We start from the raw sequence: 26006 nt of genomic DNA, 5'->3' as shown, positions 1-26006 counted from the left end.
AGCGCGTTTAGCTGATACCGGTGACAGCTAAACACACTGTGATTGGCTGAGAGAGACCTGGAGGGAGGGACGTCCAAATAGTTTTGATTTGGACGTCCTCGCAGGTCCCGATCTTGGGGGGGGGGGGGCGAACGCAAGCTGAAAACAATCTTGGAGGGGACGAGAAGAATGTTGAGCGAACCTCCATGGCTGTGGTCATATCAGGCACGTAAGAAAAACATGTCCCAGAAGGACGCCCATCACAAAAGCTGAAGGAAAACGTCCAGTGCTCGTCAGGGACGTCCTTTTTTTTTTTTTTTTGAAGGACGTCTTTGGCATGCAGAGCAGCCAGCACAACGATTGGCTGCTCTGCACATGCTCAGCTGGCCGACTGGAAGGAAGGAAATCGTGTGCAAATGAGCTAACAGCGAGCATCTCATTTGCGTGCAATTTCCTTCATGCATGCCCTTTCCTTACCGATTCGCTAAGGGATCGGTATGGAAAGGGCTCTTTACGTGGGGTTAGTGCATCTAGCTCTAGGTTGCTGGTCATCCTGTGTTGGGTTGTTTTAAAATAACTGGCATTGTGCCCTCTGTTCATGAGAAATTCACAATCTGCTTAAGCCAGTCAAACATCCTTGTCCCTGCTTCCTTTAATAACCAGGTAGGTGGAACAAGGGTAAGAAAACAGGTCATAGAGTTTCTTAGATGGCAGCTTGGCAATCCCTTTGCTACTGACTTTCTAAAAATGGGTCCCCAAAGTCTCTGGAGTATTAATACCAAACACTGTTGAGCTAACAGTCTAAAGGGTCCATTTCTATGTGAAATTTAATGAGAAAAATAAAAACTGCATAATTGTCACAGCAGTATTTAAGAAGATAAGTTGATACAGAAGTTAGGCACCCTTACAAATGTTTTTTATACAGTTCTTTGATTTTTCAAACAGCAACGGAAAAAAAATGTACTTTTAACCTGGGTCACCCCTCTGTTGTAAATGACTGTATGCTGCATGCATTTTAACTTGTCCAAATCTGAATGGGACTTTTAACTGATCATTCTTTAATGTCTCTTCGTTGGAAAACCATTCTATGGTCATGTTATTTATTATCATTCACCATGGCTCAAAAAAATCAACTGTAGCCTCAGATTAACTGAAGTGAAATCTCTGTTTAAATCAGGGCTGGTATGAGATATTTGCTCGTATAAAGTAGTTTCTCCCACACTCTGGAATCGACTTACCCTTGACAACAGACTCAAAACTTCATTTACAAAAGTTAAGCAGACATTAAAAACATATTATTTTATGAAGGCATTCCCCCTGATTTAAATAACTCTGTACGTACCTAATCCACTACTAACTCTTTTCTTGATCTTAATCGCAAAATTTTGGACATGCCAAGTCTATGTGGTTTACAAACATGAGCTAATCTCAAAAAGATCTCCACTAACAGTTGATAGGAAAGAACACATTCATACAACTAAGATGATCACCATCAACCAAACGGACTTTACACTTTCTTCTACCATTAAATTCCTAGGCATTCATATTAACTGTGCTCTGTCCCTTGAAGCACAAGTTTAATGCCTTATCCAAAAAGCTTCTTCCTAATGAAAAAGCTCTGCACCATTTGGAAATACTTTGAAATCAGTCAATATGAATGGTTGGTACATTCGCTGCTAATATCCTCACTTGATCACTGTAACATAATATACCTGGGCTGCTCAAAGACCTTATTTAAGAGACTTCAAACCATTCAAATTATGGCAATAAAAGTAATTTTCAGGCTATCAAAATTTGACAGGGTCTCCCCTTTTGACATCAAACTACACTGGCTGCCCATTGAGGCAAGAGTGCTCTTCAAACTAGCATGCCTCCTTTTCAAAATACTACAAGGACTGATCTCCAGCTACCTTGCTGGCTTATTTCTGCTTTGCAACCCCAACCAGAATCAGGAGACAGGAAGCTGCCAACTTCTTCACTTTCCCCTCAAACAAGGGTAAGAAGAGACTAGCGCTATTTGACAAATCTCTTGCCGTCCAAGCAGCCAGACTTTGGAAAAACATTGCAGGAACGTTCTTTTCCTCACAATCATACTTCACATTTCAAAAGAAAATGAAAACCTTCTTATTCAAGAAGTATGTTCTTTAATTAGATTTCTGCTCGTCACCAAATAACCATTATAATTCTCAGAGGAATGTTCTGATCTCTACATCCCCTAGGATACTTGTTAACTGCTTAGAACCGAAAAGTTGTTAGCGGGATATAAGTACTAATGTAATGTATGAGGAAAGGCTGAAGAGGTTAGGGCTCTTTAGCTTGGAAAAGAGACATGAGGGGAGATATGATTAAGGTCTACAAAATCCTGAGTGGTGTAGCACGAGTAGAAGTGAATCAATTTTTTTTACTCGTTCCAAAAGGACAAAGAATCAAGGAAGGAACACTCAAGGAAGTTACATGGAAATACTTTTAAAACAAATAGGAGGAAATATTTTTCACTCAATGAATAGTTAAGCTCTGGAACTCTTTGCCGGAGGATGTAGTAGCAGTGGTAGGCATATCTGGGTTTAAAAAAGGTTGGACAAGTTCCTTGAGGAAAAGTCTGTAGTCTGAGAAAGGCATGGGGGAAGCTACTGCTTGCCCTGGGATTGGTAGCATGGAATGTTGCCACTGTTTTGGTTTCTGTCAGGTACATGTGACCAGGCTTGGCCACTGTTGGAAACAGGATACTGGGTTAGATAGACTGTTGGTCTGACCCAGTATGGCTATTCTTATGTTCTAATGATAGAAGAGTGCTTAGAGTTGATTCCCATACCTAACATTAGGCACCTGCATTTATGCCTGCTAAAACCTGGTGTAAATGCTGGCATCCAATTTTCAGGAGTTGAACATGGAAATTATAGTATTTTACAACCTCATGCCTAACTTTTAGAAATGCCCCCGCTGATCCACCTACACTTCTCTCATGGCCATGCCCTTTTTAATTTGCATTCTAGAAAAGTTAGGCGTCATTCTATAACATTCATGCCTAGGGCAGATGTGTCAATTAAGTCCAATTATTGATTAACGCCTCATGAATTGATTTGTGCTTGCATCTGTCCAGCATGTGCACATTTGCGTGCCTGCGTTTTGATGACCTATATAGATTTTTGTGTGTGTGTGTGTGTGTGTGTGTGTTGACAGAGAGTGAGTACATGAAGGCAATTTCCAAAGGATGTTTATGCAGGTAAATGGGAGATTTGAAAATTGTTTACCCTCCCTGTGGGCCAAAGTCTGCATTGATGGTTCTTTACATTTGTATGGCTGCCAGGATGTATTGTTTTGCTTTGACGCCATCTCGGCTACCCCCAAGAAGTTACTTATGTAGGTAACTGCCTAGTCTAGTGGTTAAGCTAGCCCTGAAGTCTTATGCACCCATTGGGAAACTCCCATTGATACATAACTCTTTCTTTAAAGAAGTACTTCTTTTTGTATTTAATCTCTCCCATTTGAGTCTCATATCATTACCCTTGTTCTAGAACGTCATTTTTATTGGAAAAATATCTTGGCCTCAGCCTCTTCTTTTCTAGGAATATCTTTCTATATCAGGCTAAAGCATTTTGAGATACAGAGTTAATACCAAAGGTGAAAGAATATGTTTGCTTCGATACACAGAAAATATATTTATAGCAGCACCTTTGGAGCCAGAGAATTCTCTTGCATTATATCTTTAAAAACATAAGTCCTGCATATTTCCTACTTCTGTAGGTCATGTGATCCATTAGAGGATATGGGTTCAGTGTACATTTGCTGGGATTATCTTTTATCCCTTGGATTGCCTCAGTTTATTGGTCTTCTGTCGTTAAACACAAGGCTCAATAATTATTTTATACCATATTTTTGTTTTGATAGGGGAGAACATCTAGGTTGGATAGAGTTAAGTGATGGGTGATCTAGGTTGGCTAGAGTTAAGTGATGGAATTTTATAGGGGGACAGGTGAGGTGGTTTGTAATGGATTTTAATGAGGGGAATGTTTGAATGTAATGCACCTTGAAATTTGATTTATGGAAGGTGGAGTATCAAATATTTTGTAAATAATCAACTCATTTGGTTCTTGATCATTTTCTTCCTTGTATAGGCTGTTTAGTGCCTGGACTTTCTTCGGATTGCTCACATTCTGCAGAAATCACTTTTTAGCTTTGCGCACCCATTCTCTTCGACGTGCAAGGAAATACTCTTTCGTTATCTTTGTCTATTCTGACTCCTTCCTCCCCCAGCCATTTCAGAACGTAGCAGGGACTTTGACAGGGAGAGTGTTCCTTTTTTGCCAGGATGGGTCTTCTGTCTAAACAGGATACTCATAAGGGAGAGCCATAAGAATGGAGGCTGGTGGCACCTTGTAACTAATTGATTTGTTGAGCCCTAGCTTTTGAGGACAAGAGTCAAATGTAGTTTGATACAAGGCAGAATTGAAAGGAATTAAGAGGTAAAAGGAAGAAATGGAAGGGTGAAGAGTCATGACACATTTGAGAGAGAAAGAAATTTAGTTGGAAGGGAGATGGATGTAGGACAAGTTAAGATGGAAGGAGTAGAAGGACTGGAGTTATTTGGGTGAGAGATAGTAGATGGAAGGAAAGGGGTATGGGTAAGGCATTTGCCCTTGGATATTACATAGCGCCACTTAATTTGCGTACGCAAATCCAGTCGTATTTTGAATTTGCGTACGCAAATCCAGTCGTATTTTGAATTTGCGTACGCAACTTAGTTAACAAGCCAGTCAGCACCGATAACTGCCACTTAACAAGCAATTATTGACAGTAATTGGGATTAATTAGAATTTACACCAGAACTGTCTAAGCTATTGTATAAGGTGATGCGCGTAAGTGTTGCATAGTTGAAAAGGGGGCGCAGCCATGGACATGGAATGGGCGGGTTGTGGGTGTTTCTAAAATATATACGCATTGTTATAGAATACACAGTCTGTGCCTAGTGTAGGCGTTGACATTTATACCAAGTTTTACTTGGTGTAACTGCCTGCGACTAAATTTAGTTGCGCAGACAAACGTTTGGCATATTCTATAAACTATGCGGAAATTTAGGATTATTCTATAAAGTACGCCTAAATTTAGGCATACTTTATAGAATGCGCCTAGGTGTATTTCGTTTTGGCTCCGTTTTTGTTTGTTTTTTTAGGTATGATATACAGAATCTAGTCCTTGATGTATTGGAGTGATCAGAAAGTAACAGGCACTGAATTTTATGGCAGATAGTCAAGAAACCTGGATTTTTGAGCCAGTTCCAAAGTGTACAACACAACTGAATGTGCATCTAAGAAAAAGAGGCAGAGATGGTGGGGTAAAGAAGGAAATGTGTGCCATCAACAAAATAATAATAATAAACACTTGCTTAACTGGAGGTGAGTGAACCAATGAAATAAAAAGGAAAAACTTGGGCTGGTTCTGTAGCTCAGTGCAAGTGCTCTTCACAGCCGTATAAAGGGAGTTCGGTTTGATTTTCCCAGGTCATCTGAGTTGGCTGGGGGGAGTAAAGAAATCATAGTCGCCCTGCTCCAGCAACACACAGTAGCTGGATTGAGGCCCACAATTGTGACTGTCCTAATGGCTTTTCACTATCTGAGGATCTGTGCTGCAATGATTAGACCAGTGATGGGCAACCTTTTGAGCTTGGTGTGTCAAAATTCGCCAAAAAAACGAGCATAACTCGGGTGGTGTGTCACTTCGAGAAAAACCATAATTTCGCGATATTTATAGTTTAAATAACAAAAATGTATAATTGTAATATATAACTGTATTTAATAAACCAAAACCTAATTATTTAACTTACCTGCTTAGTGACTTCTTTGTTCATCTGTCAGTCGGTTTCTTTTGTTGGTCTTGATATTATTTAACTTGTGTGGGGTGCCGTGAACTAAGATAAGTGAGGAGGAGGGGAAATTCTTTAACTAATCTGCCTATTAGTGACTTTTTTGTTGCTGAATTTCATAGGCTAAATCTTCAATTGAAGGTTGGTATTTTGTACACTTCAAGCCCAAGCAAGCGCTACTAACTTCATCTTTCAATCTGTTTCTTTTGTTGGTTTTGATATTATTTAACGTTGAGAATAAGGTTTCACAAAAGTACGTAGAGGGAAAAATTGTGAGTAAAGCCATTGCTATATTTTTCAGGGTGCTAAAAGTGTCTGGTAATCGGATCCAGGCACTCCAAATTTCCTGGTAACTCAGATATTCTCTTAATAATTGCATCTTTATTCTGCAAATCGTGAAATAGAACTGGTGCACATCTTAGGAGAGTTTCTTTAATAAATCCTCCCTCACTGAGTGCTTTTCCATGCTGAGCTATGGAGTGAGTAATGCTCAAACTTGCAGATGTTAAATTTGTAGAACCTTTTACAAATGTAAGGATGGAATTAGATTGGCTCTTATAAAAGTGTAGCTGACTGGAAATGTATTCCTTCCTTTCATCCTCACTTTTTTTCAAGAGCTGGGAATGATTAGTTTCAAAATGTCTATTTATATTCCACGTTCTGCTTACTACCGTTTCAGTACATAGAACGCAAAATGATCTGCCATTTTTTTCTATAATGCCATACATCTCGGTCCATGTCTCTTGAAAGGGTTGGCTACTGCTACTACCACTTCCTTTACTTAACCTTGGTTTTTTATTTTTTGGGTTCTCCATCAGGGGGGCAGTGACAGAAGATAGAATTATAGATAGCCTGTTAGCCCTGCAGGCAATTAGGGGTTAACTAGCCTAACTGACCACCTTATGTAAATTAAGATGGCTGCCGCTATTTCTAATGGCGGGAAACGGCACCCATAGCACATGCCCTCGCCTCTCCCAGCCTCCCCCTCACCTATCTCAGTAATGATGGTCAATTACAAATCCACGACACCCCAGAACAGTAGATTGGATGATGGTTGCTGGTAATGGTGATCACAGGGCCCTCAGAGATGCGTCCCCCACGGCATTCCGCTGCTCTCTGCTCCGCCGGCCGGAAGTGAGGTCAAAGATCCCCTAACGGCCGTGCAGGAGCCGGGGCAGAGGGAGCAGCAGGGAGGGAGCCAATAGGAGCGCACACGGCACCCCCCCAGCGGGTAAACATGCACCGGGGGGGGGGGGGTGATTTGGCCGGGGGGGGGGGGAGGTCACGCTGCACCGGGGGGGGGGGGCGCATCGCCCCGGGTGTCAGCAAGGAACTCCGCTGCTTCTCTGTATGCGGCCACATGCGGCCGCGTGTCACTGAAAATGGCTACGCGTGTCATAGGTTCGCCATCAGGGGATTAGACTAAAGTAAGTTGGGAAGGGGATATGACATAAGGGGGAAATCCTTGAATGAATGAAGTCTCAAGCTGAAAAAACCAAGGAAGAAACCGCTACCTCCTACCTGCCCCCCCCCCCCAAAAAAAAAGTGGGTGGAAAGAAACTAAAGTATCAGAATTAAGGAAAGATAAATGGAGAATGAAAGGCAAAATCAGCCAACCACACAGAGTTTAAGGGTGGCAAGCCTTACATTTACTAAGTACAGTTTTTGCAGGGTGTGAAGCTTGTTTTAGTTGGATAATTGGTCAGATTGCTGTACTGTACAGAAGTTAAAATAACCTTATACACAGTTGGAGAAAATGCTGTGGTATTTACCTGCCCTCTTTTTGCAGGGAGTGTTTTAGCATAGCTGACTGAGTGTATGAAAAGCTTTTGAAGAACGCTGACACAAATTTGGCCATTTAGTAACACTGTAAAATGAATTATAGTAGTGGTAGCCATAGGAGCCAACTTTTCAAAATTATTGGGAGTGCTAAGACCAATGGAAATAACCCATCCCTGGACAAATACAAGGAATTTTCTCAATATTGGGGGTGCTCAAGCACCCACAGCACCCACAGAGTCGGCTCCAATGGTGGTAGCAATTTATTTTATTTTTCCCCTCAGCAATTTCCTCCTACATTTTTGGGCTTTTCGGTTAAAAGAAAAATCAGCCTCTGTGCAGCCTTTAGTGCCTTTAGTGCTATGAGCTTTCATTTGGAGCTACAAGGTGGTTTTTCCCTCTTTTTTTTTTTTTTTTTTAATTCTCTCAGCTATCACAGCAACCGTTCTTGGCCAGGGGACTCAAACAGTAGTCCTTTCTGAAATGTATTCTTGCTATTCTTGCACCCTGGGAGTGACCTCTAGATGTCACCATAATGTAAGGTCTACTTTATTTTTATGTAGAAAATTTGCATTTCCAAAAATTCATTCTTTAGTAAACTTTATTAGTACCCATGAATGGATGCCTGTGTAATTCCATGGAAGATTGATGATCACAAGCTTTGAATTTGTTTTTCCATATCATCATGCTGATCAATCATAGACTGGTGGGTTGTGTCCATCTACCAGCAGGTGGAGATAGAGAGCAATCCTTTTGCCTCCCTATATGTGGTCATGTGCTGCCGGAAACTCCTCAGTATGTTCTCTATCTCAGCAGGTGGTGGTCACACACAGCAGCAGCTCTGGCTAGGTCTCCAAGCCTAATCTTTAGGTTTTGTTGAGTACCTGGGGTTGAGGGCTCTTCTTGAGCAAGTGCAAACCTGGTGGCGCCAGGTCCCTCCTTTTCTCCCCCCTCCCACTGGCTCCGTTAAAAAAATAACAAACAAATTTTGGACGTCCTTAAGGGCGTTTATTTCGACGTTTATTTAAACGTTTATTGCAGCTACTCACTGGGACACCAGGTCGTTACAGCTCGGAGCGAGAAGCAGGTAATTTTTACCTTTTTATAGCGGGCAGGCAGTTCCCCGATTGATCTCCACGTGGCCTATGGCGTCGGAGGGCGAGGGCGCGAAGAATCGCTCCCCAGACCGCGTGTGCGCTTCTAGCGGGGATGCGGGGGTTTTAAAGTCTGATTCGCCCTTGTTGGGTGTCAGTTTGGAGGCCGGTCAGTGTCCCGGGTCTTCCTCCGGCGCGGCGGTTTTTCCCGCCATAAATGCCCATCCCCCGCTGCTCGCCTCCGCCATCTTGGCCGGCCACTCTGCTGGGACGGCTTCTTCTTGGGCCGCCCTTGAGCTGGGAGACGTTCATGCCATGGCCGCCCTTGATTTGGGCGACGGCAAAAAAGCGGCTAAAGTTAAGCGCCGTTCTTCCCGCGCGGCTCCTTCGCGGAGTGTCGCGCCGGACGCCATCTTGGATGCGCAGCATGTTGCTCCCCCGCTCTTGCGAGCGCCGGTTGAGGGTGCGTCTAGGGCTGTGGCCCAGGCTGCTGAAATACACAGTCTGGGGGGTTTCTCCCCCGAGTTTATTTTGCTGCTGCATCAGGCCTTCCTTATGCAAAACGCTGCCCCTTCTCCCTTGTCCGATAACGGGGTTGAGGCCCCCGGAAGTAAACGCCCTCGGGTGGATTCCCGGGCCTTAGAGGACGCTGTTTCCTCTGATGTAGATGAGGGCAGCGTGTCTGAGGTCTCCCAACGGTCCTTTGGGGATTCCTTGGAGGAGACGGATTCCCGCTCGGATGGAGCGGATGACCCCTCTGCAGCGCGGATCTTTCGCTCAGAGGATTTGCCCAACCTGTTACTGCAGGCCATGAGCAGTTTGAAGATTTCCTCGCCAGAGGACGTCTCTCCCTCAGCCCCTGTTGGCTCTGCCATTATGCTGGGGACGAAGCGCCCGCCTAGAACCTTCCACGTGCATGATACCATGCACACCTTAATTTCGGCTCAATGGGATGTCCCGGAAGCGAGCCTCAAAGTGGCTAGGGCTATGTCCCGCCTCTATCCTTTGCCTGAAAGTGAACGTGAGGCCTTTATTTGGCCTACCGTGGATTCTTTAATCACTGCGGTGACTAAGAAAACGGCGTTGCCGGTGGAAGGTGGCACGGCCCTAAAGGACGCCCAAGACAGAAGATTGGAAGCGGCTTTAAGGTCGTCCTTCGAGGCGGCTGCCTTAAGTTTGCAGGCCTCAGTTTGCGGCTCCTATGTGGCCAGGGCGTGCCTGACGATGGTGCAGCGGGCTTCCCCCTCGGATCCTTCCTTGAGGGCTGGTTGACCGGCCCTGGAATCGGGCTTGGCTTATTTGGCAGACTTACTGTATGATGTCTTGAGAGCCTCGGCTAAAGGTATGGCTCAGACAGTCTCTGCGCGGCGGTGGCTTTGGCTGAAACATTGGTCTGCGGATCACGCCTCTAAGTCCCGCCTGGCTAAGTTGCCTTTTAAAGGCAAGCTGCTCTTTGGGGTCGAGCTGGACAAAATCGTGACCGATCTCGGCACGTCTAAGGGCAAGAGGTTACCAGAGGTCAGGGCTCGAGCCAGTGCTCGCCCCGGTATCTCCAGAGGACGGTTTCAGGAAGCCCGTCGGTACCGCCCGGGCAAGTCGGGCTCCTCTGCCCCCTTTTCCTTCAAAAGGAACTTCTCCCCCAAGCAGCATTCCTTTCGCAGAGACCGCCGTCCCGGAGGTACGCCCTCCGGTCCTCCCCCAGGGTCTCGTACCCAATGACGGGGCCCTGGTCCATGGCCCAGTGCAGATTGGAGGACGCCTGTCCTCGTTTCTGGGTGAGTGGACCAGGGTAACTTCAGACGCTTGGGTTCTGGAAGTCATCAGAGACGGCTACAAGTTAGAGTTCTGCCGACCCTTAAGAGACGGGTTTGCACTCTCTCCCTGCAAGTCTCCGGTCAAAGCTGTGGCAGTGCAGCAGACCTTGGACAACCTGATACGCCTGGGTGCGGTCGTTCCGGTGCCAGAAAATCAGCTTGGCAAGGGACGTTACTCCATTTACTTTGTGGTACCAAAGAAAGGAGGTTCTGTCCGGCCTATCCTCGACCTCAAAGGGGTCAATCGGGCCTTGAAAGTGCGGCACTTTCGCATGGAGACTCTCCGCTCTGTTATAGCGGCAGTGAAGGCAGGGGAGTTCTTGGCTTCCTTGGACATCAAGGAAGCGTACCTGCATATTCCCATCTGGCCTCCTCATCAACGCTTTCTGCGTTTTGCAGTCCTGGGCCGACACTTCCAGTTCAGAGCCCTCCCTTTCGGGTTGGCTACTGCTCCGCGGACCTTCTCCAAATTAACGGTGGTCATCGCGGCCTTCCTGCGAAAGGAAGGAGTACAAGTCCATCCTTATCTGGACGACTGGTTGATCCGAGCCCCCTCTTATGCAGAGTGCGGCAAAGCTGTGGACCGGGTGGTTGCTCTTTTGAGCTCCCTGGGGTGGATCATCAACTGGGAGAAGAGCCAGCTGCGCCCGACTCAGTCCCTGGAGTATCTGGGAGTTCGATTCGACACCCAAGTGGGCAGAGTGTTCCTGCCAGACAATCGGATTGTCAAACTTCAGGCTCAGGTGGACCAGTTCCTAGTAGCCTCTCCTCTTCGGGCTTGGGACTATGTGCAGCTGTTGGGCTCTATGACGGCCACGATGGAAGTAGTGCCCTGGGCCAGGGCTCATATGAGACCACTACAACACTCTCTGCTGCAGCGCTGGACTCCGATGTCGGAGGATTGTGCTGTGCGCCTTCCCTTGGACCCAGCAGTGCGCAAGGCGCTGAGCTGGTGGCTGCAGACAGTCAAGTTGTCTGCAGGAATGCCTCTGGTGACCCCGGAGTGGATTGTCGTCACGTCGGACGCCTCTTTGTCGGGCTGGGGAGCCCACTGCTTGGGAAGGACAGCGCAGGGGCTCTGGTCTCCTGCAGAGGCAAAGTGGTCTATCAACCTCCTGGAACTCAGAGCCATTCGGTTGGCGCTTTTGGAGTTCATCCCGGTACTGGCGTTGAAGCCAGTACGGGTCCTGTCGGACAATGCCACGGCTGTGGCCTATGTCAACCGCCAGGGAGGTACCAAGAGTGCCCCTCTAGCCAAGGAGGCCATGAATCTATGCCAGTGGGCGGAAGCGAACCTGGAACAGCTGTCAGCGGCCCACATTGCCGGAGTCATGAATGTCAAGGCGGACTTTCTCAGTCGCCATACCTTGGATCCCAGAGAGTGGCAGCTATCTGCTCAGGCGTTCTTGGACATCACGAAGCGCTGGGGCCAGCCGAGCCTAGATCTGATGGCGTCATCGGCCAATTGCCAAGTGCCGCGCTTTTTCAGCAGAGGACGGGACCCTCGATCCCTGGGAGTAGATGCTGTTCTCCAACAGTGGCCGACACAGGAGCTTCTCTATGTGTTCCCGCTCTGGCCCATGTTGGGCAGGGTGCTAGACCGGGTGGCAAAGCATCCGGGCCGGATTATCCTGGTGGGTCCGGACTGGCCCAGACGTCCCTGGTATGCGGACTTGATCAGGCTCTCAGTGGACGATCCTCTGCGGCTGCCAGTGGAGCAGGGCCTGTTGCATCAGGGTCCCGTGGTGATGGAGGATCCCTCCCCCTTTGGTCTTACGGCCTGGCTATTGAGCGGCAGCGTCTGAGAAAGAAGGGCTTCTCAGACAAGGTCATCGCCACTATGCTGAGAGTGAGGAAGCGCTCTACTTCTACTGCTTACGCCAGGGTTTGGCGTACCTTTGCAGCGTGGTGTGAAGCAGGCTCACTTTCTCCCTTCACTGCTCCAATTTCTTCAGTGTTGGCGTTCCTGCAAGAAGGTCTGGAGAAAGGCCTGTCGCTCAGTTCCCTTAAAGTCCAGGTAGCGGCTCTGGCTTGCTTCAGGGGCCTCCTGAAGGGTGCTTCCCTGGCTTCGCAGCCAGATGTGGTGCGCTTTCTCAAGGGAGTTAATCACCTGCGCCCTCCTCTGCACTCAGTGGTGCCTGCGTGGAATCTCAACCTGGTGCTAAGAGCCTTGCAGAAGCCGCCGTTTGAACCCTTGTCAAGGGCATCTCTGAAAGACCTGACGTTGAAAGCAGTCTTTTTGGTGGCTATCACTTCAGCCAGAAGAGTTTCCGAGCTCCAGGCACTCTCATGTCGAGAGCCCTTTCTGCAGTTCACGGAGGCAGGAGTGTCTATTCGCACAGTGCCTTCCTTCCTGCCCAAGATTGTTTCTCGCTTCCATGTGAATCAGCAGCTCTGTCTCCCTTCCTTTCGTAGGGAGGACTACCCAGAGGAATACTCTGCTCTCAAATATCTGGATGTGAGACGAGTCATCATCAGATACTTGGAAGTGACCAATGATTTCCGGAAATCGGATCATCTGTTTGTCCTGTTTGCAGGTCCTCGTAAGGGTCTGCAGGCTGCTAAGCCTACAGTGGCAAGATGGGTCAAGGAAGCCATTGCAGCGGCTTATGTGGCCGCGGGGAAGGTGCTGCCTATTCAGCTGAAGGCTCACTCCACTAGAGCTCAGGCGGCCTCGATGGCAGAGGCCGGGTCCGTCTCCTTGGCAGAGATATGCAAGGCGGCAACTTGGGCATCGGCCCATACCTTCTCCAGGCATTACCGCTTGACTGTGGCTGCTCGGGCGGAGGCCCGGTTTGGAGCTTCAGTGTTGCGGTCAGGGATTTCAATGTCCCGCCCTGGGTGAGTACTGCTTCGGTACATCCCACCAGTCTATGGATTGATCAGCATGATGATATGGAAGGTAAAATTATGTATCATACCTGATAATTTTCTTTCCATTAATCATAGCTGATCAATCCATAGCCCCTCCCAGATATCTGTACTGTTTATATGCTGGTTGCATTTCAGATTCAAGTTTAGTCTTCAGTTCCTGTTCAGGAGGACTTCGTGTTCAAGTTTTTTCAAGTGGATTCTTCAAGAATTGAAACGAGTTTGTGTTACAGTGAGCTGCTGCATTCCTCTCCCCTCCGTTTTACGGGGCTGGATTGAGACATAAATTCTGCCGGCGCTCCCTCCCGCTTCGGGCGGCTGTAGGGCAGCTTTGTACCCCTCCCGCTTCGGCAGTGTTAGGGTCAGTCAGCTCCTCCCACGGTTGCAGGATAAGCCAGATCCCCCCGCATCGGCGGGGTGGTGTCCCTCCCCCGCTCCGCGGGGATGAGCTGGACGGATTCCCCTCCCCCACTTGTGTGGGGATGAGCTGGGTTAATTCCCCTCCCCCGTTTCGGCGGTGGTGAGCTGGGCAGAGTGTCCCTTTGTGGGTGTAATTCTCTAAGTGCTGAGTCCTGCGGATGGAGCTTGGATATCGACATACTGAGGAGTTTCCGGCAGCACATGACCACATATAGGGAGGCAAAAGGATTGCTCTCTATCTCCACCTGCTGGTAGATGGACACAACCCACCAGTCTATGGATTGATCAGCTATGATTAATGGAAAGAAAATTATCAGGTATGATACATAATTTTACCTTCTAGGGGGCATGCAATGAAACTACAGTGTAGTAAATTTAAAACAAATCGGAGAACATTTTTCTTCACCCAAGGCATAATTAAACTCTGGAATTCATTGCCGGAGAACGTTGTGAAGGCGGTTAGCTTAGCAGAGTTTAAAAAGAGGTTAGATGGTTTCCTAAAGGACAAGTCCATAAACCACTACTAAATGGACTTGGGAAAAATCCACAATTCCAGGAATAACATGTATAGAATGTTTGTACGTTTGGGAAGCTCGCCAGGTGCCCATGGCCTGGATTGGCCGCTGTCGTGGACAGGATGCTGGGCTCGATGGACCTTTGGTCTTTTCCCAGTGTGGCATTACTTATGTACAACATTTAAACCACATTAGAAAATCCTTCCAGGAAAAGTACCTCCACATATTACACCTGCTAATTTCTGTGACTGTTGTCTGATTTTTAAAAGGCTGAAAATTCAAAAGATTTGTGTGTGTGGTTCCAAATCCTGCCCCAACTCTGGCCTTAGGAAAACCTTCTCTTACAGCAGGTAAAAAAGACAGGTGAAATGACAGGCAGTTAAAATTTAATGTAGAGCAGCACAGAGTGATATGTAGAAATCAAAAGGAGATGTATATATTATTAGGGCCAAGAGGCTAATGAGCATGGATCAGGAGGGGGACCTTGGTGTGATGGTGTCTGAGGATCTTGAAATAGCAAAACAGTGTGACAAGGCAATGGCCAAAGCCAGAAGGATGCTAAGCTGCAAAGAGAGAAGTGTAACCAGCAGATGGGAGGAGGTGTTAACACCCCTGTACAAGCCATTGGTGAGGCCTCACTTGTACTGTGTTCAGTTGAGGAGACCAGTCTCAGTAAGGACATAAAAAGACTTGAAATAGCTCAGAGGAAGGCAACAACAATAGTATGGGTTTTGTGCCAAAAGCTGTATGAGAACAGACTTGACCCAAATATGCATACTTTAGAGAAGTGATTCTCAACCAGTGTGTCGCCAAAAATTCAACAAATTAGACTGCAAGCTTGTGCTTTACCTAATAACTATCTGTATAACGAGCTATAAGGGAAACATCCCTAGCTTTATACTCTAGAATGGGTAAACTTTTATTGATGTTGACAGTAAGTTAGTATGAATTTGTCTACCATTCAACCCCGTATTGAAAGCTATATGCAACACATTAATCCCAGTTAGAATACAACCTGTATTTTTTATCTATGTTTTTATAAATTTGATCATTTTAACATAGTAACATAGTAGATGACAGCAGAAAAAGACCTGCACGGTCCACCCAGTCTGCCCAACAAGATAAACTCACATGTGCCATTTTTTGTGTATACCTTACCTTGATTTGTACCTGTCTTTTTCAGGGCACAGACCGTATAAGTCTGCCCAGCACTATCCCCACCTCCCAACCATCAGCCCTGCCTCCCACCACCGGCTAAGCTTCTGGGGATCCCTTCCTTCTGAGCAGGATTCCTTTATGTTTGTCCCATGCATGTTTGAATTCCGTTACTGTTTTCCTCTCCACCACCTCCCGCGGGAGGGCATTCGAAGCCTCCACCACTCTCTCCATGAAAAAATACTTCCTGACATTTTTCTTGAGTCTGCCCCCCTTCAATCTCATTTCATGTCCTCTCGTTCTACCGCCTTCCCATCTCCGGAAAAGGTTCGTTTGCGGATTCATATCTTTCAAATATTTGAACGTCTGTATCATATCACCCCTGTTTCTCCTTTCTTCCAGGGTATACATGTTGAGGTCAACAAGTCTCTCTTCATACGTCTTGTAACGCAAATCCCATACCATTCTCATAGCTTTTCTTTGCACCGCTTCCATTTTTTTTAACATCCTTCACAAGATACAGCCTCCAAAACTGAACACAATACTCCAGGTGGGCCTCACCAACGTCTTATACAGGGGTATTAAAACCTCTTTTCTTCTGCTGGTCACACCTCTCTCTATACAGCCTAGCAATCTTCTAGCTATGGCCACCGCCTTGTCACACTGTTTCGTCGCCTTCAGGTCCTCAGATACTATCGCCCCAAGATCCCTCTCCCTGTCCGTACCTATCAGACTCTGACCGCCTAACACATACGTCTCCCGTGGATTTCTACTCCCTAAGTGCATCACTTTGCATTTCTTCGCATTGAATTTTAATTGCCAAACGTTAGACCATTCTTCTAGCTTCCGCAGATCTTTTTTCATGCTTTCCACTCCCTCCGGAGTGTCCACTCTGTTGCAAATCTTGGTGTCATCCGCAAAAAGGCAAACTTTACCTTCTAACCCTTTGGCAATATCACTCACAAATATATTGAATAGAATCGGCCCCAGCACCGATCCCTGAGGCACTCCACTACTCACCTTTCTCTCCTCCGAGCGAACTCTATTTACCACCACCCTCTGGCGTATGCCCGTCAACCAGTTCCTAATCCAGTTCACCACTTCGGGTCCTATCTTCAGCCCATCTAGTTTATTCAAGAGCCTCCTGTGGGGAACCGTGCCAAAGCTTTACTGAAATCTAAGTAGATTACGTCCATAGCACGTCCTTGATTTAATTCTCCGGTCACCCAGTCAAAGAATTCAATGAGATTCGTTTGGCACGATTTCCCTTTGGTAAAACCATGTTGTCATGGATCTTGCAACTTATTTGCTTCCAAGAAATTCACTATCCTTTCCTTCAGCATCGCTTCCATTACTTTTCCAATAATTGAAGTGAGGCTTTGAAGTGAGGCTTACCGGCCTGTAGTTTCCAGCTTCTTCCCTATCACCACTTTTGTGAAGAGGGACCACCTCCGCCATTCTCCAATCCCACGGAACCTCTCCCGTCTGCAAGGATTTATTAAACAAATCTTTAAGAGGATCCGCCAGAACCTCTCTGAGCTCCCTCAATATCCTGGGGTGGATCCCATCCGGTCCCACTGCTTTGTCTACCTTTAGATTTTTAAGTTGTTCATACACAACAATTCATACACAACAATTTATTTAAAATAAATTCTGTTGAAGAATATTTTATATTTTTCTTGCATCACTATTAATAATGAAACATTTAGGATTTTATTTTTGTTCTGCATGTCACACACATGAATATCATCTGTCTAGTGTGTCACAGCAGAAGAAAGGTTGAGAACCACTTCTGTAGAGGAAAGGAGAAGTTGGGGAGATATGATACAGACATTTAAATATTTGAAAGTTATTAATATAGAAGCAATTTTTTTTGAGAGATGAGAAGAGGTAGAACTAGAGGACATGAACTGAGGTTGCAGGTTAGTAGACTTAGGAGTAACATCATAAGAAAATAAGAATAGCAATATTGGTTCAGGCCAGTGGTCTATCTAGTCTAGTTTGCTGCTTCCAACAGTGGCCAATCCAAGTCACAAGTACCTGGTAGAAACCCAAATAGTAGCAACATTCCATGCTAGCAATCCTAGAGCAAGCAGTGGCTTCCCCATGTCTGTCTGAATAGCAGACTATGGATTTTTCCTCAGGAACTTGGCCAAACCTTTTTTAAACCCAGATCTCTGTTACCACATCCTCTGGCAATGAGTTCCAGAGCTTAACTATTTGCTGAGTGAAAAAAAAATGTCCCTCCTATTTGTTTTGAAAGTATTTCCATGTAACTTCATTGAGTGTCCCCCAGTCTTTCTACTCGTTCAACACCACTCAGGATTTTGTAGACGTCAATTATATTCCCCCTCAGCTGTCTCTTTTCCAAGCTAAAGAGCCCTAACCTCTTTAGCTTTTCTTCATATGAGAGGGGTTCCAGTCCCCTTATCATTTTGGTTGCTTTTCTTTGAACATTTTTGAATTCTTCTATATCTTTTTTGAGATGCGGCAACCAGAATTGAACGTAATACTCAGGGTGAGGTTGAACCATGGAGCGATACAGAGACATTATTATAATCTTGGTCTTATTTTGCATCCCTTTCCTAATAAGTCATAGCATCTTTTTTGCTTTTTTGACCACCACCGCACACTGGGAAGAAGATTTCAGCATATTGTCATTCAACCTTGCAACTAGTGTGACATGTGACCACATATGCATGTAAATGGCTTCTGAAAGTATACATGAAGACATGATGGTGCATACTTTGCTGGTAGGCACAAAGAGGGGTGAAGCATGGGCATAGTTCATAATTATATGTGTACATACTTGAAAACGTGAAAGTCCCTAAGCAAGATTCTTTAAATAGTGTCCATGTAAAGCAATGATGATACAAATCTTCAGTATTTCAACTATATTATTTTTAAGGAATCTGGGGACTTTCACTTTATATATCTGATGATTTGGCTCTATGATTTATATATATGAAAGTGCTTGGCAGCATTGGCAGAACTGTGAGTTATGTCAGAAACGTTGATTGTCCTCTTTGACGATGGTTCATAATTTTTAAGTGAAACTTTTGAGTGATTATCACTGTTGTGATATTGATAATTTCTTTTAAAAATTAACCTACAATACATAACCTAGGCACCCACATTTCTGTCTGTGTTAAATGTGTGCTTAGAATACTAGTACTTAGGCACATAGGTTGTGGTGGGTTGTTTTGAACAAGTGACCCCCTTTGTTTATTTATTTCCACTGGTTACCGATAAGAGTTTTGTCCTTTGTACAAGGTTTTGGTGTTAGTTCATAAAGCTATTCATCGGGAAACTCCCGCTTACCTGAAAACTATGATTTGTCCTTATGAATCAGAAATGGACTTGCGCTCAGATGATCGTTCCTTATAGGGTCTCCCCAGGTCTTCTGACATCTATGAGAGAGGGTGACTTTTTTGGCGCGCTCCAAGGCTATTGTACCAATTACCATTGAACTTGAGGAAAGAGGATTTGTTGCAACAATTTATGAAGAGATTGAAAACATATCTTTTTGAGCAGGCTTTTTGGGTATTGGATGGGTGTACTAGGGGAACATGCAGAGATAAGGAGAATGTTGATGTGTATGATATGAATTGTAATTTGGTGTGAATGTCTTTGAGTGTGTTCTTTCCTATATTATGGCATTCTTTTCTGAATTTTTATTGTTTTTATACATTATAATAACTCGGGTGGTATGTCAAGTTCTTTTAAACCATTAAATTATAGGTATGTACATACTCATGTAAGTGCTAGCAGGGTGCCTTAATGCAATTCTGAAAATATCTGCCAAGCTGCGCTTAAAAAGGACCAGTGCTGTTGTTAGCACGCGTGCTTTCTGCTTGCTGTGACCGCTTTTAGCTTGGCGGTGAAATGGACATCCTTTGTTCATGGGTGCTTGCTTTCCATGTTCTATTCCCCTCCCTTCAGCGTAAACTGCGTCTGTTGCAGTCTGCAGTGAACTTTGATGGGAAGCCTACTCCTGCCGGAATTGTGCGCAAAAAATGTGAAATTCTGTACCCACAGCCGTCCATCTTTGTTCCCTGCCCCCCTCCCTGCACCCACACTTCATCCATCTTACAGCCCCTCCCTCCCTGTACACAGATACCATCCATATTTATCTTTTCCAGCCCCCCCACTTCATCCACCTTACAGCCCCCACCTGTACAGCTAACATCTATTTTTTCCAGTCCTCCTCCCTGTACCCACACTTCTTCCACCTTACAGCCCCTCCCTCCCTCACTATACACAGATACCATTCACTTTCTCCAGCCCACTACACTCCATCTTTTTCCAGTCTCCCCAGTCCTTACACTTACCGATTCAGTGCGGGAGAAGCTGCAGAGGTGCACATCGGGAGTACTTCTCAGGGCAGGAAAGAACCCCACTTGCCCACCATTGCTGCTCTGGCCGGTGTCCACTTCTTCAAAATGGTCCCCGAGTGTTCCTGTGGCAGTCTCATGAGATTACCACGTGAAGTCTTGGTGGCCATTTTGAACAAGCAGTGGTACTGGCAAGAGTGGTGGCGATGGACAGGAAAGAGTAGGTCTCTTTCCTGCCCCCAAAGAGACCACTAGACCATCAGGGCCTATTGGTAGACCTGGGGTGGGCCCACTGAGGCTTTGAGGGGGATTGAGCAGCCAACCAGCCTGTCAGCCAGCCTGCCTGCCAGCCTTTACCGTGGTCCCTGTTCCCAGAACAGGGACCGCGGTAAAGATTCTATGTGAAAAAAGTAAATTCTGCACGACTGGGAAATTCTATGAAAATTCTGCACTGCACAAGTCACATAGAATTCCAGCAGGAGTAGACCAGATTAATGTCCATTAGCAAGGCTGTGGAAGATCTGTTCTATAAGAAGTACAGATGATCAGGATGTTTGCTGTATAGAATGTCTTAAAATAGTACAGTGCATTGTGAAGGAGTACACTGCTAGGGCTTAAAATGGGATGCTGATGCATTTCTGAGAACAGGATGCTCTGTCCTTTCTAAACTTGTTTGTGTAGATCAGTTACTCCCCTGTGGAGCTGTTACCACAGCTGATTAACAGCAAGTGTGTGTGCTGCTGCTGCTGCTGCTTGGCAAACTTGCCAACTTCTGAGCGAGAATGAACAATCTTGGTTTTGGTATTCCTTCTGCTGAGTATATCTTTCTCTTTCATACCACATGTGGTATGTTTATGCTTTGTTCTTTTACACTTCCCTGTCTCACTGTACTTAATGGAATTTGAAAACAAGTTGGGGAAACTTACTTTGAGAGGTTATAGGTCAGAAAAACTGTATAATATCTTTTTTTTATTTGATAAAAGCACAATAATGTAATGTATATTGATCTGAGAATGCTAATGATTTCCTTTCCATCTGTTTTCAGGACCTGGAGATAGTGTATTCGTACCTGCATGGAATGGAAGCGTTGTCTAATCTGCGAGAGCATCAGCTGAGGTATGCCACTGTCTTGGTACCTTATTAGTATGATACAACTCCAGCCTGTCAAAAAGGGCAGTGAGCTCTAAACTGTCGATAGTTGAGAGGTTTCTCAATTATCTGGCTCTCTTTTATAGAAACCCGGCAGTAATAGTTCAGTATTGATTATATGGAGGGCTCATTTTCCCCTTCTTCCCACCTCTTTAGTTTTTTAGGTCAGTTACTAAGTTTTATAGCTTAAAAAGGAAATATCAGCATTTTTCTGATGTACTTGAGACAGAAATTCATTAGCAAATTTTCTACTCCACACCAATTGTGGATTATTAAATAATAATTTGCTTTCTTTTATTTAACTGATTAAAGTCACCCTGCTTGCAACATCACACAAGTATTCTTTGGGTGTTTTGTTCTTCCAACCTCTCTCACTTGTGCATGCAAGAAGCATCTTGTCAGAACACTTGCTGTAATGTTCTCTAAGGATGTACGTGGTGTGCTAGTGGGGGACTGGAATGTGTAGTAAACAAAGCTATGTTAATATAGAATGGGCCGTGGCAGAGCAAAAGCAAACACAAGCCAGCACTGAAGAAGTGCTTACATTACATTACATTACATGGAGTGGAGGAGTGGCCTAGTGGTTAGAGCACTGGTCTTGCAATCCAGAGGTGGCCGGTTCAATCCCGCTGCTGCTCCTTGTGATCTTGGGCAAGTCACTTAACCCTCCATTGCCTCAGGTACAGATTGTGAGCCCTCCTGGGACAGAAATATCCAGTGTACCTGAATGTAACTCACCTTGAGCTACTACTGAAAAAGGTGTGAGCAAAATCTAAATAAATAAATAAATAAAATAAATTACAAATCGGTCTTATATTCTGCAATAGCCTTTACAGTTCAATGCGGATAACAGCTAGAAACTACCAGAGCAATTTATCCGGCATGGACAACAAATTAACATATCATAAAATCAATTCAGACCACATACTTCCTGAACAAAAAAAAAGTTGCTTACAAAAGCACCGATAATCTCCTTGAGAGCGCACTAAGGAAGGAAGAGAATTCCAAACAGAGGCCCAGGCCCTGCAGGAAAATCTCCTGCCATTTGCATCAGGGTGTGCAGCACTTGAACCCACACTGGACCAGAGATCCGGATACTCTACACCTGAACCCACGCGGAGCTATCGAGGATAGTGGCATCACCAAACTGCACAAGCCAGGGATCGAGAGCCCCCAGTGGTTGCAGAGGGGAGATGGACCCGCACCCCGTCTCTCCAGATCTCCAGCTGAAGCCCTCCTAATCCCTGAGCAGATCAGGGCTGGGAGAAGTTCTGGTTTGGTGCAGGCAGGGAGCAATGAGCATCCTATGCTGCAGCGGCAGCACCAATCTGAGCCTGGGCCCTGCAGGAAAATTTCCTGCTGTCCGGATCAGGGCATGCAGCACCCGAACCCTCACTGGACCAGAGATCCAGACAAGCTACACCCGAACCTGTCCCCCATCGGATTGGGGCTAGGAGAAGTTTCAGGGCGCTCCAGTTTTCCAGTGACTTCTCTAACCCCCAGCTGGGTCAAAACAGTAACAGTTTCTCATTTACTACTACTATTTATCACTTCTATTGGACTGTCTCTCTGACCTCCCACATCCAGGGCTCTGCATCACCCAGCTGGCATCAGTCCGAACTGAACATCCAGAGATCATCAGGGGACAGCAGAACATGAGGATTACAAAAACTTTGTGTTGGACTATGCTGGAGGCAAGCAGATGGATGCTGGCCTTTGTATTTTGGCTTGGCTGATGCTGCTTCTCGCCAGAGCTCAAAGATACCATATCTGTGGACTGTTTTCCCCTATGTTTTCAGCAAAATGCTTCAACAATTTAATGTTAAGATCGGTGCCCAGTGCGAGACACAGTAAGTCCTTCACACTCACCCAACGACGCCAGCCTTAAATGGGAAAATCGCAAAGAAGTTGAAACTGAGGAACCTCATCAGCAACAAAGGTAATTTGAATGAGGCCTACTAATCTCATACACACACAAACACACCTGAATCCCAGAAACACTCACACATACTCACTTTTCAAAATAAAAGCCCAAAAAACATACAAGTTAATCCTGAATGGGAGCACCGATCACTGAAAACAAGAACAGAGAGCTTCCCCATTAAACCTAAGCCCTCGTCACAATTGCTAACCTAGGGATATGTTTTTTTTTTATTACATAACAACAACATGGATCATGGGGACACCAGCTGCTTTGTCTAAAGAATGGAACAAAATCCTCATACGCATCACTGCCAGATGATGCTCACAATAACAGTTGAAAGAGCCTAATCACAACCACCAAAACAAAACAGAAACTAAACCGACAACCAATGACATCAAGCCAAGCCTGAATAATAATCAAGGAAACCACAATCTTAAAACTGAGAAACCCCATAGACAACTGCAAACGATTAAACATACAAACATCAAATATGATAAATACGTTCCAATACCCATAGGATACATAAACACGAGATCGGCAGCAAACAAGACAGCAATACTCAGAGATCGGATAGAAACGGAACAGCTAGGGCTACTACTTGTAATGGAAACATGGCTACACCTCAAAGATGACCAGCACTAAATGATCTCTATCCATTGGGATACAAAATAATACACATTAGCAGAGCTAAAAAGAAAGGAGGCAGAGTGGCAATAATATACAAATCCTGCTTTAAAGCAGAACCTGTCGCTAAACACATCCTCAGCAATTGAAGTTCTGGGGTGGAAAATCACAGACGCAACACTAACTGATTAACTATGTATCATACTATTTTACTGCCCACCAGGTAGCTGGTCAAATGCTCAAGAAGACTTCATGGATTTCGTATCAAACATATGCACAGACCGACCAAACATCCTATTACTAGGAGACATAAATCTGCATCATAAAAAAACAAAACAATACCAACAGAAGAACTCTAATGAACTTCATAAATCAATGGAGCTTCAAAACAACACAAGATACCTCAACTCACACATACTAGCACTTAGACTTCCAGCAAACAACAATCACGTTAGAAAACCACAAATGGGTAGAGGTACCATGGTCAGACCACAGCAAGCTTACTTTCCCACTACAATGGAGAGAAAACTGAAAGAATAGAGAAACAAGAACACTACAAACATACACAAGTAGAGGGAAGGTGGACAATCAAACCTTCTGGATGAATGAACACAGAAACATACCACCCAAGGACATCCACTTCATGAGGAACTGGGATAAAATGAGCGAAAATATACTAAACAAAATAGCACTACTTAAAACGAAAACAAGAAATAAAAAACAACCACAACCCTGGTTTAATGATGAACTATTAAACAGGAAAAAACTATGGAGAAAACGCAAAAGAACATGGGCGAAAAACAAAACCATATGGAGAAAAGCCATTAGAACATACACATGCAACATAAAGAAAGCTAAAGCAAATTACTACAGCACATATGTCCCATCATGAAAATAATTTTTGAACAAATGAACAACCTACTGAAAACCCAAGACATACTGGCATTAACTGAAACACCACCTTCAGCAGATGAGCTAGCACAACATTTTGAACACAAAATAATGAAGACAAGATTAGACCTAAAGAAACCACAAATATCTCTACTAGTCTTTCTACAAGACTTCGAAACAAACAACGCCCACACAGTGGCAGACAGAATATGGTCCTCCTTCAAATCGCCCAGCTTAAACACAGTTAAGACACTACTGACAAAATACGCACATGCACACTGCATGATGGACAATTGCCCTAACTACATGATGAAAGACCCACTGGAATGATTCAGCGAATACTTCACCAAACACATCATATACATGTTTTCAAAAGGACCATTTTCAACAGGCAAAGGTAACATTGTACTCACCCCATTCCCCAAAAACACAACCAGCAAGATCAGTGACATCACAAACTATAGGCCGGTGGGGGCTTCAGTACTAATACTGACCAAAACAATAGAGGGCCTAGTGGCACAGCAACTAATGGAACACTTGACACAATTCTCAATCCTTCACAACTCCCAGTGAGGTTTCAGACCACAACACAGCACCAAGATGGTCTTAATCACCCTGATAACGAAGTTCAGAAGCTTAATATGCCAAGGACAGAATATATTACTATTACAATTCGACATGTCAAGCGCATTCAACCTAGTAGACCACGCAACACTAATGACCCTTCTTGACTACAAGGGAATTTGCAGTGCAGTGGCATCATAGTTCAATGGATTCCTAAGAACTAGATCCTACTTCGTAAACATATCGAACCAGATATCAGCTTCTTGGAACCCAGAATGTGGGGTACCACAGGGATCTCCAATATCACAAATATTGTTCACTGTAATGATGGTACTGCTCTCCAGAAAACTGGAGGCAATGGGTTTCAACCCATTCATATACGCAGATGATGTCACCATCTACATACCATTAAACAGCATTACAGAAATACTAAACAAAGTCAAAACAGGGCTGGACCTTATGGAAAACTGGGCAACAACTTTCAAACTCAAACTAAACAGAGACAAAACCAAATTCCTGGTTCTTTCAAGCCCATATAACCCAACAGATCACCAAAATTTCACGATCAACAATCAAACATACCAAATTGAAACACAACTGAAAATATTGGGAATTATTCTAGATAAATGGACAATCAAATATCAGCAGTAACATCAAAATGTTTCAAAACACTTTGGAAGCTAAGAAGGATAAGAGAATATTTCCCCAAACAATCATTCCGGATAGTGGTACAATCGAGAGCTACCCCACTACTCAAATCACAACATTGGCTACCAATCAATGCAAGACTAATGTTCAAAGCTAGCACCATCATTTTCAGGATACTCTTCGGAATGGCACCTGTTTACATGTACGACATGATAGAACTGTCACCAAGAAACGCAAGCCCAGAAACCACCTACCCAACTGCAGAAACATAACATATAGAATCGTCTACACAGCAGGATTCAGTTGCATGGAATCAAAATGGTGGAACTCAATACCTAAAACCATAAGAAGCATCTATAACTATTTTCAATTCAGAAAATAACTG

The 26006-nt window shown here is 44.8% G+C and overlaps 1 protein-coding gene and 1 long non-coding RNA gene across 5 annotated transcripts in view; one reads left to right on the top strand and one right to left on the bottom strand.

Moving 5' to 3' along the window:
• RAPGEF2 (Rap guanine nucleotide exchange factor 2) overlaps positions 1–26006 on the top strand; it is a 638462-nt gene that overhangs the window by 182789 nt on the left and 429667 nt on the right. For 3 of the 4 annotated variants that reach the window (XM_030191594.1, XM_030191592.1, XM_030191595.1), the window contains exon 2: positions 20867–20937. In XM_030191594.1, coding sequence (XP_030047454.1) covers positions 20867–20937 — 71 coding nt within the window. Of the gene's footprint in view, positions 1–20686; positions 20763–20866; positions 20938–26006 lie in introns of those variants that run through there. The other variant, XM_030191596.1, reaches the window with a different exon arrangement.
• Positions 430–13003, bottom strand: LOC115461628. The gene is made up of 3 exons (XR_003940734.1): positions 12992–13003; positions 9466–9469; positions 430–513 (listed from the first exon to the last, which is right to left on the bottom strand). It is a non-coding gene; the product is annotated as an uncharacterized LOC115461628 (long non-coding RNA).

Source organism: Microcaecilia unicolor, chromosome 2 (assembly GCF_901765095.1).
Source record: "Microcaecilia unicolor chromosome 2, aMicUni1.1, whole genome shotgun sequence".
Lineage (NCBI taxonomy): Eukaryota > Metazoa > Chordata > Amphibia > Gymnophiona > Siphonopidae > Microcaecilia > Microcaecilia unicolor.
Note: the sequence above shows the minus strand (reverse complement) of the source record. Positions and strands in the feature narration are given on the sequence as shown.